A 13,717-nucleotide genomic window follows, 5' to 3' on the forward strand; every position below is an offset into this window, starting at 1 on the left:
GCGTCGGGCTTTCTGCTCAGCAGGGAGCCTGCTTCCCTCTCTCTCTCTGCCTGCCTCTCTGTCTGCTGTGATCTCTGTCTGTCAAATAAACAAATAAAATCTTTAAAAAAAAAACTGGAAGTTTGTGTTTCTTGATCTCCTCCCTTATCTCGCCCATCCTTCCAGCCCCTGCCCCTCTGGCAATCACCAGGTTGTTCTCTGTATTACTGTGTCTGTTTCTGATTTTGTTTGATTGACTCTTTTTTTAGACTCCACCTATAAGTGAAATCATATGGTATTTGTCTTTGTCTGACTTATTTCATTTAGAATAATATCCTCTAGGACCATCCATGTTGTTCCAAATGTCACTTTTCTTTTTCTTAATAGATGAGTAATATGCCATTGTATATGTATATCACATCTTCTTTATACATTCATCTATTGATAGACATTTAGGTTGCTTACATAGCCTGGCTATTATTATAAATAATACTGCAGGAGACTTAGGGATGAATATATCTTTTTAAGTTAGTTTCCATTTTCTCTGGGTAAATACCCAGAAGAGGAATCACTGGGTCAGACCACAGTTTCTTTATCCATTCACTATTGTTTGGGGTTTTTAGATTTTTTTTTTAATTTAATAGAGAGAGAAATCACAAGTAGGCAGAGAGGGAGGCAGAGAGAGGGGGGGAAGCAGGCTCCCCGCTGAGCAGAAAGCCTGATGCGGGGCTCCATCCCAGGACCCTGAGATCATGACCTGAGCTGAAGGCAGAGGCTTATCCCACTGAGCCACCCAGGTGCCCCTGTTTGGGGTTTTAAAATATATTTTATTTATTTATTTAAAAGAGAGACAGAAAGCATGAGGGAGAAAGAGCATGAGCCAGGGGGGAGGGGCCAAGGAAGAGGAAGAAGCAGACTCCCCACTGAGCAGGAAGCCCAATGTGGAGCTCCATCCCAGGACCTTTGGATCATGACTTGAGCAGATGCTTAACTGACTGAGCCACCCAGGTGCCCCTATCCATTCCCTTGACAACGGACATCTAGGTTATTTCGTTTGGGGTTATTATGTTAAGAACTTTCCTTGTTCGTATCTTTCGGGGGACAGTAAGTGTTTCATTAACTGTTAGATCCATACCTAGGAGGATTGCTTAGTCATGACATCATCGTATTTAACCCATCTCATCTGGAGTGATTTTGCCCCCACCACCTGGTGAACATTAGCAATATCTGGAGACATTTTTAGTTGTCACCACTACTGGCATCTACTGGCTGGAGACCAGGGATGATGTTCCACATCCTACAATGCACAGAATGGTCCCACTGGGAAGAATGTTCCAGGCTAAGTGCCAGTAGTGCCAAGATTGAGAAACCCTGGTTATGACAAACTGCCAAATCATTTTCCAAAGTAATTTTTCCCGTTGCACATGCCTGCTAGCAAGTGGATGAGAATTCTTGGTCATGCCAGAGCTTCTTTAGCCCTTGGTTGTGTCTGGTTTTTTTTTTTAGCCATTTGAGTGCTTTTTCTTTTTTCTTTCTTTCTTTTGAGTGAGTGTGCTTTAAAATACTTTATATCTTAAAATAATTCTGAAGTGAATCAAGCCAATATGACAAAAGTTAACATTTGTTTATCTTGAATGGTGGATGTACTTTAGGAAGATTTGATCTTCTCTGGCCTTAAAATTGGTGTTTTGTTTCTGAATAGTAGAAGCTCCCCCTGGCTGCATGGATGGAGGTGTGCTGGGGTATTTTCCTGTTTCCCCAGAATTTTGTTAACCTTAAAAATAAAACCATTATAGGCGCCTGGGTGGCGAGTCATTAAGCATCTGCCTTTGGCTCAGGTCATGATCCCAGGGTCCTGGGATCCAGCCCTGCATCGGGTTCCCTGCTCAGCAGGAAGCCTGCTTCTCCCTCTCTTACTCCCCCAGCTTGCATTCTCTCTCTCTCTTTCTGTCAAATAAATAACTAAAATCTTAAAAAATAAATAAGTAGAACCATCAGTTATTTTACCAGCAAAACAGTTTATTTGGCAATAGCAGAGAACTGTAATGTGCAACAAGCAAGCTATGGCAAACCCATAGGCAAGTCCAGAGAACAAGGTGGAAGAATGCACTTTCATTGTGGAAAGAGAGAGTTGGGAGGAGCTATTATAGACAAAATTCCATCGGAATAAATTGGGAGTTCGAAGTGTAGAGGGTTTTTTTTGTTTGTTGGTTTTACAGGAGAGAGGCAGAGGGGGGTAGAGAATCTTAAGCAGGCTTCAAGCCCAGTGCATAGCCTGAGACCCTGAGATGATGTCCAAAAATCAAGAGTTGGAGGCTTAACCAACTGAACAACGCAGGCACCTCTTTCTTTTCTTTACCTTCCCCTCTTCCTTCCTTCCTCCCTTCCTTCCCTCCCTTCTTCTTTCCTTCCTCCTATCTATCTATCTATCTATCTATCTCTATGCCCAGTGTGGGCCTCAAATTCACACTTCCTGAGATGGTTTCCATGCTCCACCCACTAAGTCAGCCTTGTGCTCCTCAAAGTGTAATGGCTCTTCATTGGCTGAGTTGTGACTGTCTCTCACTGGCTGGGCTGTTGCTTGCTCAGAAGAAAATCTTCCTAGGGCTAGGGCAGTAAAAGTATAGGCTTCTTCCAGGTGAGACTGTAAAGGGCTCACAAGGAGTGATATTGTGTGAGAGCGCCCCCTTCTGGCCTCCCAACTCTATTTTAGTGAGATTTCCCTTTATTTAATCTCACACCTGTCAACAGGATTTAACTGGCTTTGTCTCCTCTGTAACTCACTTTAGATTATTTAATTATCCAAGCTTGCCTCTTCTCTGCTTTCGTGGGGCACCTCTTCTCTCCCCAGGGACAGGTTTTCTCTGGGCTTCCAAGTTACCTGCCTTTGACTTCTAGCTCCACCTTTGTAGGATGTGACCAAGTCTAATGGAGGGAGGTAGCTTGGGTTTGGATCCCTGCCAGCTGTGTGATCTTCAGGCTGGGCTAACCCTCTCTGGACCTCAGGTCACCCGCTTGACAATGGATATGCTAGTATGTGCACTAATCGGCTCCAGGTGGGGGATTTAGTCAGTTGATTTGCTTAGATTTCTCAGACTGAGCACACCAGTGTGGGAATTAGGGTTGAGAGTGAGGCATTTGCTTCAGGTACAACATTTAAGGGAGTCCCAAAACTCAAGACACAGAATGCATTAGTGCAATAATTTTTGAAATCAAAATCAATGCAAAAAGTCCAGATAAAGACACGATCAGTAAACCTGATCTTTCCCTTTTGCCTCAGGCGCTGATATGGCTTTGCTCCATGCAGCACTGTTACTGATCCTGTTTTTACTTAACATTTTGGTGTTTTGTTTATCACAGATTTTATTATTTATTATTATTTTTTTAAGATTTTATTTATTTATTTGACAGACAGAGTTCACAAGTAGGCAGAGAAGCAGGCAGAGAGGAGGAAGCAGGCTCCCTGCTGAGCAGAGAGCCCGATGTGGGGCTCGATCCCAGGACCCCAGGATCATGACCTGAGCCAAAGGCAGAGGCTTTAACCCACTGAGCCACATCACAGATTTTAAAAGTTAATTTTTATTTTATCTTATTTTAAAGATTTTATTTATTTGACAGAGATCACAAGTAGGCAGAGAGGCAGGCAGAGAGAGAGAGGAAGGGAAGAAGACTCTCCGCTGAGCAGAGAGCCCGCAGGGCTCAATCCCAGGACCCTGAGATCATGACCTGAGCCAAAGGCAGAAGCTTTAACTCACTGAGCCACCCAGGCGTCCCTAATTTTGATTTTAAAATAGTGCATTAAAATTATTTATTTAGATGACAGCTTTCGGTGCCCCTTAAATTTTGCATGCCTCACCCTCAAGCTGGGTACACAGGAGGTGCTCAGTAAGTGTTATGGTACCTACAATATCTACCTTTATTATGTAAAGCCTCCCTCTCAATTGACTGGTTTCTCTTTATTTTATTGGGTTTTTTGACTGAAGTTGTACCTCTGGCGGTTTTCAGCTCTGAATCTGTTGTCTAGAACATCGACCCCAAAATAGCCTACACTAAATGAAAGAGAAAGGCTAGAATCTCCCTGGAGAACTGTGGAGCAAGGTTTAACTGTGTCGGGGGCTTGGGGAGATTGGATTGCTGGGGCAGGATTATTATGTTTGACCAGCTTATCTCCCTCCCCTCCATTTCCCCCCACCATCCCAAATCCCCAAATCAAAACACAGCTGAGAAAGACTGATGATACCAGGAAACTGGAACTTTCACAGGGTGCCCAGTGGGAGTGTAAAGAAGAACAACTTAGGAAAACTGTCACGATCTACTAAAATTGAACATACACATCACCTACAGCCTACCATTCCATTCCTTGGCATTTGCCCTAGAGAAGTGAACTTACGTTCATGAAAATACTTCTACAAGCGTCATTAATAACGGCCAAACACTAGGAAAAACCATATGTCCGTCAGTGGGTGAATGGATAAATTATATTGGCTATATTGTGGTATAACCACAGCGTGGACTACTACTCAGCAAGGAATAATAACTATGGATACAGGCAGCACATGGACAAATCTAAAAAACAACAACCAGTTTTTTGAGCAAAAGAAGCCAGATAAAAAAGACAAACTATTGCATGCTTCTGTTTTTATGAAATTCAATAGCACAACTAATCCATCATTATAGAAATACAAATAGTGTTTTTGCCTGGTTAGGGGTCAGGGAGAAGAGGGCGGTTCACCTGAGAGGAGCACAACAGAACTTTCTGGGATGTTGGAAATGTTCTGTATCTTCATTGGGCAATCGTCACTGGCTGTCAATCTTCAAAACTCAGTGGACCTTTTCTTTTTACTATAAACTTTTACCTCAGTAAAGTACCGGAAGTGGGGGTGGTGGTGGGTAAGGTGGAGAAAATATAATACAAGGAAAAAGTAAAAATAATAAGAAGAAGAAAAAGAAAAAGAAAGTTTTATGACTAAAACATCTTGGTTTGGATTTTGTGGCCTGAACCTGCATGGCCACCAGCACAGTCTGACCCAGGACAAGACTCTCAGCAAATGGGAACTGTCACGGTGGGTGCAAACTGCCTTCACCCTGCAGTCATTCCGACCTCCCAATCCTTTTCAGGACTCTTTCAGAGCCTCCACCCTGGACTACCAAGTGGCCGCGGGCACACGCCCACTTCAAGAGTCCTGAATTCCATGCCAGGCGTAGAAGCCACGTAACAGAAAGGCGAGACACTTGCCAAAAGCAAACCATCCCCGACTTCAGCTGCCAGTACTAAATATGGAGACGCCCGCCGAAGGCAAACCGCCAGTCACGTGACAGCGCACGGCCTCACGTCGGCCTCAGCCCAGGGCGCCTACTTTCAGATTGACCAATGAACCCGAGGCAAAAGGCACGCCCTGTTTCCTCTCTTCACCAATAGCCTCCAGACGCCTCCTGCAGGACCCAATCATCGCTGCCGCCTCTCTTGAATGAAAAGGCAGCAGTCCACTAAGCAGAGCCGCAGTCGGACGTAAGAGGCAGGAAGCCCTACAGCTCGTGCTGGGGCGCGAGACGGGTAACCGGAGTCGGACGGCACTTCTCGGAGCACGCGGAGGCGAACGGGGTGCCAGGTGAGCGATGGGCCCGGGGCGCGGGGCCGCGGTGCAGAGACTTCGGACTTGCGGGCGAGCTGGCGATGGGAGACGCCGGGGGCTAAGGGGAAGAGGAAGAGGAGCGGGCGCGAGACAAGGCGGGGCGGGGCGGTTGGGGCACCCGCCGCGCGGGTTCGGCCGTTGAATGCCACAGCGCATGCGCAAAGGGGGACCGTGGCTGTTGGCGGGCGAGGACCATGCCCGCTTCCGGGAGTAGGCTGTCATGGCGGTCCACGGGTCGAGCCCGATTTGGAGAGAAAGCCTTTCTGTCCGAGAAGACCGCCTAGGCTGTTTGGGGAGGGATTGGGGAGGGGGCGACGCCAGGGTCTGGGGTTGCGGTGGCGGAAACCCGAGCTTGTAGACGGGACAGGCTTCCCCAAGTGCGAGGGACTTGCCTACCCCCACATTGCTGTGTTTTTGCTCTGTGTTTGGGGGATTCGGGGTTCCAGAGATTTAGATCAAAAAAGATGTCTCAGACGCAAACTGAGATGGAAGTCTTCCCTGGGGGCACTTTGACTGTGAATGGGTACCCGTGGGTGTGTCTAAATTGTCACTTTTCCGGCGTCAGCTTTCAAGTTCATCTGCTCCTGGGGCCTCAGCAGTCGCAGCTATCCCCGCTGGGTGGGACAAACCCCAACAGTCCTCGTCCTCTCTAATTTGTTTTGAGCTGTACATGTTGTCTCACCGCTTTCTAGAAAAATTTGTGCCTCAAACTCAGGCTGCCCTGAATCTCTCTCCCTAAGAACAAAACGATTTATTTTGATCTGTATCTTTTAAATGCACCATCTCTTCTTGTTCACCAGGTTTGACGGTCAGAGTAGGTGACTCTAATTCTTCTCTGCCCAGGGAGTACCCTGCCCTGCTGAATGTTCCACCTTCTTCCCTCATAACACCCCCACGCTGGTTGATCCTCTTTTGGTGACTGGTTTTCCCTGTTTCTGGTCTCATTCCCCACTCATCTACTCTGGAATAAATTGCTCTGGGACAACTGAGTCACTTAAGAATTTAATCAGCGATTCCCTATAGGTTAGCAAATAAAGTATGAATGCCCTCAACTTGAACAGCTTTCCCAGCTTTGTCCTTTGCCTCTACTTCTACCAGCCAGTCTTGCTCTCCATTCCTCACAAGGGCCTGGTGTTTGGGGACTGACTGTTCTTTTCTCTGCTGCCTGGGAACTAACCCCTTCCTGTTCAGATTACTTTTTTTTTTTTTTCAAGAATTAGTAAGGGTATATGCATACTTTAGTGCTTAAGCTCTGTCTTGAGGCCTCAATTCTAATTCTGTTCATTCAGCCCTTGTTGTTAAGTGCTTATCTGTTTTAGGCTCTGGGCAAAAGGGCTATCAGGCATGACCTTAAAAAGGGTGCTTTTTTAGGTGTGACCTGCAAGAAGTACCCTTCTGGAGCAAGAGGTCTGAAGGAAGTAGGGGGATTGATGTCCATTGTGGGCAGCAAGAACAGCAACTGCAAAAGTGCAGAGGCGGGTCTGAGGCACAGCAGCAAGGCCAGTGAGTAAGAGTGATGGAGGAGACGAGGTCTGAGCATGGAGGGGGTCGGTTCGTGTAGGGTCTGGTAGGTCATGGTGAGGACTTGAGTTTTTGTCTGAGCACAGTGGGAGCCTGTGGAGAGTTTTGAGCAGAGGAGTGACATTCTCTGACATCACTTTAATAGGCTTCCTCTGGCTGTTGTGGGGAGAGAAGGTGGAGGGGGGTGGAAAACAGGGAGACCAGTGAGGAGACTATTAGCATAAATCCAGGCAAGAGACGATGGTGCCCAAATACCCATCAGCTGACAATGGGTGAACTGGTAGCCCTACGGGGGGAAGTTCAGCCATGACAAGGCGCAAGGTACTGATGCATACCACAAAGCGGATCAATGTCAAAACATGCAGAATGAAAGAAGCTGGATGAATGGTGACATATTGTGATTCCATTTATGGGATGTCTGAAACAACAAATTCATAGAAAAAAAAAAAGTAGGTTAGCAGTGGCCAAAGGGGTTGGAAGGGGGAGGATGATAGGTAATGTGTTTGGTCTTTTTGAAGACCAACTGAAATATGTAATGCATTCCGGCTGTAGTGATTGTTGCACATATTTCTGGTAGAGCATGTGACTATATCAGTAAAGGTGTTCTAATTGTATTTTTTAAATTTGTTTATTTTTTAAAAGATTTTATTTATTTGACAGAGAGAGATCACAAGTAGGCAGGGAGGCAGGCAGAGAGAGAGAGGAGGAAACAGGCTCCCTGCCAAGCAAAGAGCTGAACTCGGGACTTGATCCCAGGACCCTGAGATCATGACTTGAGCCAAAGGCAGATGCTCAACCCACTGAGCCACCTAGGCGCCCAAAGCTGTTCTAATTTTAAAAAAGAAAGGTGAGGGGGCATCTGGCTGTCTCAGTCAGAAGAGCATGTGACTCTTGATCTTGGGGTCCTGAGTTTGAGCCCCACGTTGGTGTAGAAGTAATTTAAATAAATATATAAAAAGAAAGAAAAGTGAAGGGAACTTGGGACCAGTGAGGTAGCAGCGGTAAGAAGTGGCCTAATTGCCCTATTGGGACCTGTTGGCTGACTGGACAGGGGGACAGAAAGAGCCAATGAGAAAATGGAATTGCTTTTTTGAGAAGCAGGTCTGCAGGAAGAGACAGTGGGTTTTGGTCTGGGTATTCTGAGTTCAGGTTCTGAGGGGAGATGTAGGCAAGGCAGCTGGGTAACAGAGGCTGTTGAAGGGAGCTGGCAGTGGATAGAGACATAAGTTTGGGAGGTCTCCCTCACAGAGGTGGTTAAAACCCTGGGGCTGGATGAAGTCATGGAGAGAATGAGACAGGGAGGGCCAGAAAGTGGGCCCAGGACCCTCCGTATCCAGCTCAGAAAGAAGAGTGAGTGACTGCTTCAGCGCTTCCTCCCTCTAGACTTGGAGGCTAGGGTGGGATTGGGAGTACAAAAGATCATATTCTCACTCCCGGGTCTTTTGTAGCTTACACCCAGTAGGTGCTGGGCATGTATTGGATAAAATAAAGCCAGGAGGTAAGCAACCTTTGTATTAATTCTATTTACCATCTCAGCTCTCTTTTTATTGGCCTGGGCCCAATGGGAGGCCTGTTCATGAGAGTACTTAATTATTCCCCTGTGCAGACCACAAATAGCGGGCGGAGCTGGGGCAGGGCAGACTCTGCTCTCTCCAGCATCTTGGCAGCCACCTCTCCTGGTCTCAGGGGGCCTACCCTGTGCAGGCCCGGTGGACTTCTTGGGCAGTGGTGGGGAGGGAGCTCCTTTAGGTTAGGTGGGCTGAGGTGGGTCATTAGAGTTTTCCTGGTGAGGGCAAGGTGCCGCAGAAGCTTGGGGTAGGGGCTTGGTGAGTCTGAGCAGCCAGGCAAGGCTGGGGGGTGGTTCAGAAGGGATAGTGTGGAACGAGTTGTGCAAGGACCAACAAGGAGGGATGTAAGAACCATAGGGAAGCGTGGGGATTTCACTCAGAGCAGAGGGAGGCCCTGGGAGGTGGAGGGGTGTGTGCATGTGTGGGTGTGGGGAACAGGGGCCCTGGCCAAGATGAGGTGGCTTACAGGAGGGCAGGGTGTGACCACGACAGGCTGAGGCTGGGGGTGCTGCCCAAGTGGAGATGGTGGGACTTTCTGCAGGAGTCGGGGGGCTGGGGGGGGCATGATGGAAAGGGGTCAGAGAGTGATGGCCGTCAGCTTCATCTTCTGGGTCCTTTCTGTGCCAGCTTGGAAGATGGCTCCAGTGCCTTGCCCTTCTTGGGCCTGTGTCAACAGACTGCAGCTGCTCGGCGGCCTCCCTCGATGAGCCTCAGTGGGTGGGTTTTTTCATCCTCCCTCAGCTCTTCTTCCTCTTCTTTTCTCAGCAGCATGGCGGAACAGGATGTGGAAAATGAGCTTCTGGATTATGAGGAAGATGAAGAGCCCCAGGCTCCTCCGGAGAGCACTCCTGCTCCCCCCAAGAAAGACGTCAAGGGTTCCTATGTTTCCATCCACAGCTCTGGCTTCCGGGACTTTCTGCTGAAGCCAGAGCTCCTGAGGGCCATAGTGGACTGTGGCTTCGAGCATCCATCCGAGGGTATGCCTCCCTGGTTCTCCCTGCCAGGATCTTCCTCTGAGCACTCGCACTTTGGCCTCCTCAGCCACCTGGCGAGGAGCCTGCACACAGGGAGCATCCAGTTTCTGGTCGCTCACACGTGCTCTCTCCCTCAGTCCAGCACGAGTGTATTCCGCAAGCCATCCTGGGCATGGACGTCCTGTGCCAGGCCAAGTCTGGGATGGGCAAGACGGCGGTCTTCGTGTTGGCCACCCTGCAGCAGATTGAGCCAGTCAGCGGACAGGTGGGTGGGGGCCCTCCCTGTGGGGCCCAGTGCCTGAGGCATCAGGAGCTACAGCTCCCTTGTTTGGCCTTCTTGATCCTTTGCGCTTTTTGTGGGCTTTTAAGATTGTGACCGAATCCCCCCTCCCCCCTCCCCCTGAAATGGAAGCTGAGGGGGGAAACTGAAAAGTGCCCAGGGTTTTACTTGCCAGAGATACAGGTGTTAATTTGTCATGTGTATTTCTAGATTGTGCAGGTTTATTCAGGTGAGATTGTATTGAATAAGGATTTGTTACTACAGTTGCTGCTGACAGTTACTTCCTCACACAGGAATTTTGCTAGAGGAGAATTGAGGTGCATTCCTGTGCTGTGCTTTTGTCACACTGGGGCACACATCCTTGGGCTGTGTCATTGCACGATCCCTTGTTTCCTTACAGTAACTGAAGGAAAGGGAGATTCAGTGGGAGGTTGTGGTGTGGTCGTAGCACTTGGCATCATGGGCATAAAGGCAGGAGCAGCGTCCTTCGTCGGTGGTCATGGGACAACCAGAGAGCAGACTCTCAGGAAACCATTAACATGGGCTACCTCACCAGCTAGGTCTCACTGTGGATCCTGGCAGTGGGAGACAGACCCCGTTAGCTGAAGGGATGTAGGGAGTGAAGGGTGGGGCAAAGATAGAACATCAGACTGGCCCTTTCAGCGGCTGGAGGTGTGGGGTGAGTCTGGCAGGCACCCTGGAGGGATAGGGGCCTGGTGGGCCTGGGCCCCCATGAGAGAACACAGGCTTGGGCTCTGGCTGGGACAGGACTTGGGACCCTGCCTTGAGTGTCTCTCTTCTACCTGCCCTGCAGGTTTCAGTCCTGGTCATGTGCCACACGCGGGAGCTCGCCTTCCAGATCAGCAAAGAGTATGAACGCTTCTCCAAGTACATGCCCAGTGTCAAGGTGAGCCTCCTCAGCCTGGGCTGGGTGTGCTGCATGGTCCTCTGCAGACTTGCTCTCCCGGCTCTGGCCCAGCCAGTGTTTACCATTTACCAAGCTTGGCTGCAGAGGCTGCCTTTGAGGTTTGCGGTGGTTTATGCTCCTTAAGAGCCTGCTGAATTATGCATGGCCCCCAGAGGCCTGTGCTGGTCCCAGCCGTGAGGCTGCTTTCCACCAGAGTCAAGGGCCAGGCTCTCAGGCCTTTCTGGTCCTCAGGTTCTAGGCCCAGGGGATGAGGGGGCTGTTGGAACAGAAGCTGGCAGGGCTACAGGCTGGGTGGCTATCAGCCTGGAGTGCTTAGACAGGCAAAAGCACCTTTCTCTCCACCCACATAGGTGTCTGTGTTCTTCGGGGGCCTTTCCATCAAGAAGGATGAAGAAATACTGAAGAAGAACTGTCCCCATGTCGTAGTGGGGACACCAGGCCGAATCCTGGCACTAGTGCGGAACAGGAGCCTGAACCTGAAGAACGTGAAACACTTCGTGCTGGACGAGTGTGACAAGATGCTGGAGCAACTGGGTGAGTGTCCTGCTTGGGTCTGGGAGCTGCCAGAGGCCCACCCAGCCACACCCTCTCCGCCCTCACAGTCCCACTAACCCCCAGACTTCAGAGCCAGGTGGGCCCTGACAGGATAGGTCAAAGGTTGCTCCAGAGACGGGGTCAGGTGGGTAGCTGGCGCCCAGGTCTTCTGTAAACAATTTTAGGATAAGTTCTAGCATGGGCAGAGTGCCCTGCTGCTTCTGAGCCCAAGATGAGTGGGGCCACAGGGCCCAAATGAGCCGTGTCCGGGCCCGTGTACACATCAGCCCTTGCGCCTGCTGAGTTAGTTCTTGCCCCCGCCTGCCCTGTGAGCCCCGCCAGGGCCAGTGGGAGATGGGGCTTGTGTCCCGGGAGGCGGCTGCAGTTCTCACCCCAGCGGCTGTCTCTGCCTCAGGCTCCCCTCCCTGAAGCGTGGCTCGAGGCGCGCTGGCACGGCTGCTCCGCTCTGGCAGCGTGTAAGTGGATGGCAGCTCCTCCCGCGCCTGTGCTCACCCCGAGTCCAGCCCCTCAGGCACCTGGGACTCACCCCTCCCTCCACTCCTCGGCTCACACCGCCCTCGTCATGGCGCTAACGGCTCCCTGGCACAGGTTGGGAGGAGCTGGGGCTGGTCTCGGGTGGGGGTCCTGGTCTGCCAGGCACTCAGCCCACCTGCTTGTCGCCCTCCCCATGCAGACATGCGGCGGGACGTGCAGGAGATCTTCCGGCTGACGCCTCACGAGAAGCAGTGCATGATGTTCAGCGCCACCCTGAGCAAGGAGATCAGGCCTGTCTGCAGGAAGTTCATGCAAGACGTGAGTGGGGCGGGACAGCGGCCGCGGCCTCCGTGTGCCAGCTCTGGCCCTGCTGGCTTCTGGTTCTGAGCTGTTGCTGCTCCAGGACACCCACGCTTCCCTCACTGCGTGAGAATGCTGGGGGGCCCAGGGGCCTGCCTTCCCTCCTGTGTCTTTGTCAGACTGGGAGCCGAGTCAGACCAGAGCTTAGGTCAGCTGTTGGGAGAAAGGCGTTTACCGGGGGACAGCAGGCCCTCCGGGAAGCCTCACGGCATGGAGTCCTTCGCTAGAAGATTCTGGCCAGGCCAGAAGCCCAGAAGTAAACCCCGCCTGCCCCTTCCTGCACAGCCCATGGAGGTGTTTGTGGATGATGAGACCAAGCTCACGCTACACGGACTGCAGCAGTACTATGTCAAGCTCAAGGACAGTGAGAAGAACCGCAAGCTCTTTGATCTCTTGGATGTGTTGGAGTTTAACCAGGTGACACGGTGTGGGCCTTCCTGGGGGTCTGGGCCTGTGTGAGGCTGATGCAGGGGCCTCTGACCCTGACCGCCTTTCCTGCCTCCCTCCCTTGCAGGTGGTGATCTTCGTGAAGTCAGTGCAGCGCTGCATGGCCCTGGCCCAGCTCCTTGTGGAACAGAACTTCCCGGCCATCGCTATCCACAGGGGCATGGCCCAGGAGGAGCGGTGAGTGCGTGCCGCCCTCAGAGGCTCCTAGGCAGGCGCCTCATGGGGAGTGTCACGCAGGAACCCCATGTCTGATGGCCGCCTCTTGTTCCTCCTGTACCCAGTCTGTCGCGCTATCAGCAGTTCAAAGACTTCCAGCGGCGGATCCTGGTGGCCACCAATCTGTTTGGCCGAGGGATGGACATTGAGCGAGTCAACATCGTCTTCAACTACGACATGCCCGAGGACTCAGACACCTACCTCCACCGAGTGAGTGTTTCCACAGAGGTGTCCGTTCCTTGAGGCCCCCCTCCCAGGGTGGGGGCGCATGGGGACGTGGCCCTGCTTGTCCTCAGACTCCCAGGTTAGTAGGCTGTGTCTCTGGCCTGACCCCCCACTTTTCTCACCCTGCAGGTGGCCCGTGCAGGTCGCTTTGGGACCAAAGGTCTGGCTATCACTTTTGTATCTGATGAGAATGATGCCAAAATCCTCAATGACGTTCAGGACAGGTTTGAGGTGAACGTGGCCGAACTTCCTGAAGAAATCGACATCTCCACATATAGTAAGTGTGGGGCCAGGCCAAGGGGCTGGGCCCAGACAGTAACCCGGGTTCCTCATCTCACTGGCCTCCCCTCTGTGTCTTACAGTTGAGCAGAGCCGGTAACCACGCGCTGATGGCCAGAGCTGCCCTGTTTCCCGAGTGCTGCTTCCAGGCTTCTTTCTAGGTGCCAGTGGGCCTGCCTTTTTACTGTTTAAAAGCTGTAGATTTGTGTAAGAGTAAAGTTTTATTATGGAATCCTGGCTCCCACCCTGTCTGTCAGTTCTTAGCATTTCACGGATGT

At 50.9% G+C, this 13,717-nt stretch overlaps 1 protein-coding gene across 3 annotated transcripts; it reads left to right on the plus strand.

The window, feature by feature from the left end:
* Positions 1-5,432: 5,432 nt before the first annotated feature.
* DDX39A (DExD-box helicase 39A) lies at positions 5,433-13,671 on the plus strand. Of its 3 annotated transcripts, none has more exons than XM_045082992.1 (11): positions 5,433-5,588; positions 9,470-9,678; positions 9,813-9,940; positions 10,770-10,862; positions 11,234-11,417; positions 12,112-12,230; positions 12,558-12,689; positions 12,787-12,896; positions 13,001-13,145; positions 13,290-13,437; positions 13,523-13,671. In XM_045082992.1, exons 2-11 carry the CDS (start codon positions 9,471-9,473, stop codon positions 13,537-13,539), a joined length of 1,284 nt encoding a protein of 427 aa, XP_044938927.1. In that variant the 5' UTR covers positions 5,433-5,588; position 9,470; the 3' UTR covers positions 13,540-13,671. The 3 variants fall into 3 exon arrangements, with proteins under 3 accessions (XP_044938927.1, XP_004748290.1, XP_044938930.1); XM_004748233.3 differs by having other exon boundaries at positions 5,460-5,588; positions 9,467-9,678; XM_045082995.1 differs by lacking the exon at positions 5,433-5,588 and adding an exon at positions 5,831-7,115.
* Positions 13,672-13,717: the final 46 nt, after the last annotated feature.

Source organism: Mustela putorius, unplaced genomic scaffold (genome assembly GCF_011764305.1).
Source record: "Mustela putorius furo isolate JIRA1106 unplaced genomic scaffold, ASM1176430v1.1 tig00000095_pilon_pilon_pilon, whole genome shotgun sequence".
NCBI classification, from domain to species: Eukaryota; Metazoa; Chordata; class Mammalia; order Carnivora; family Mustelidae; genus Mustela; species Mustela putorius.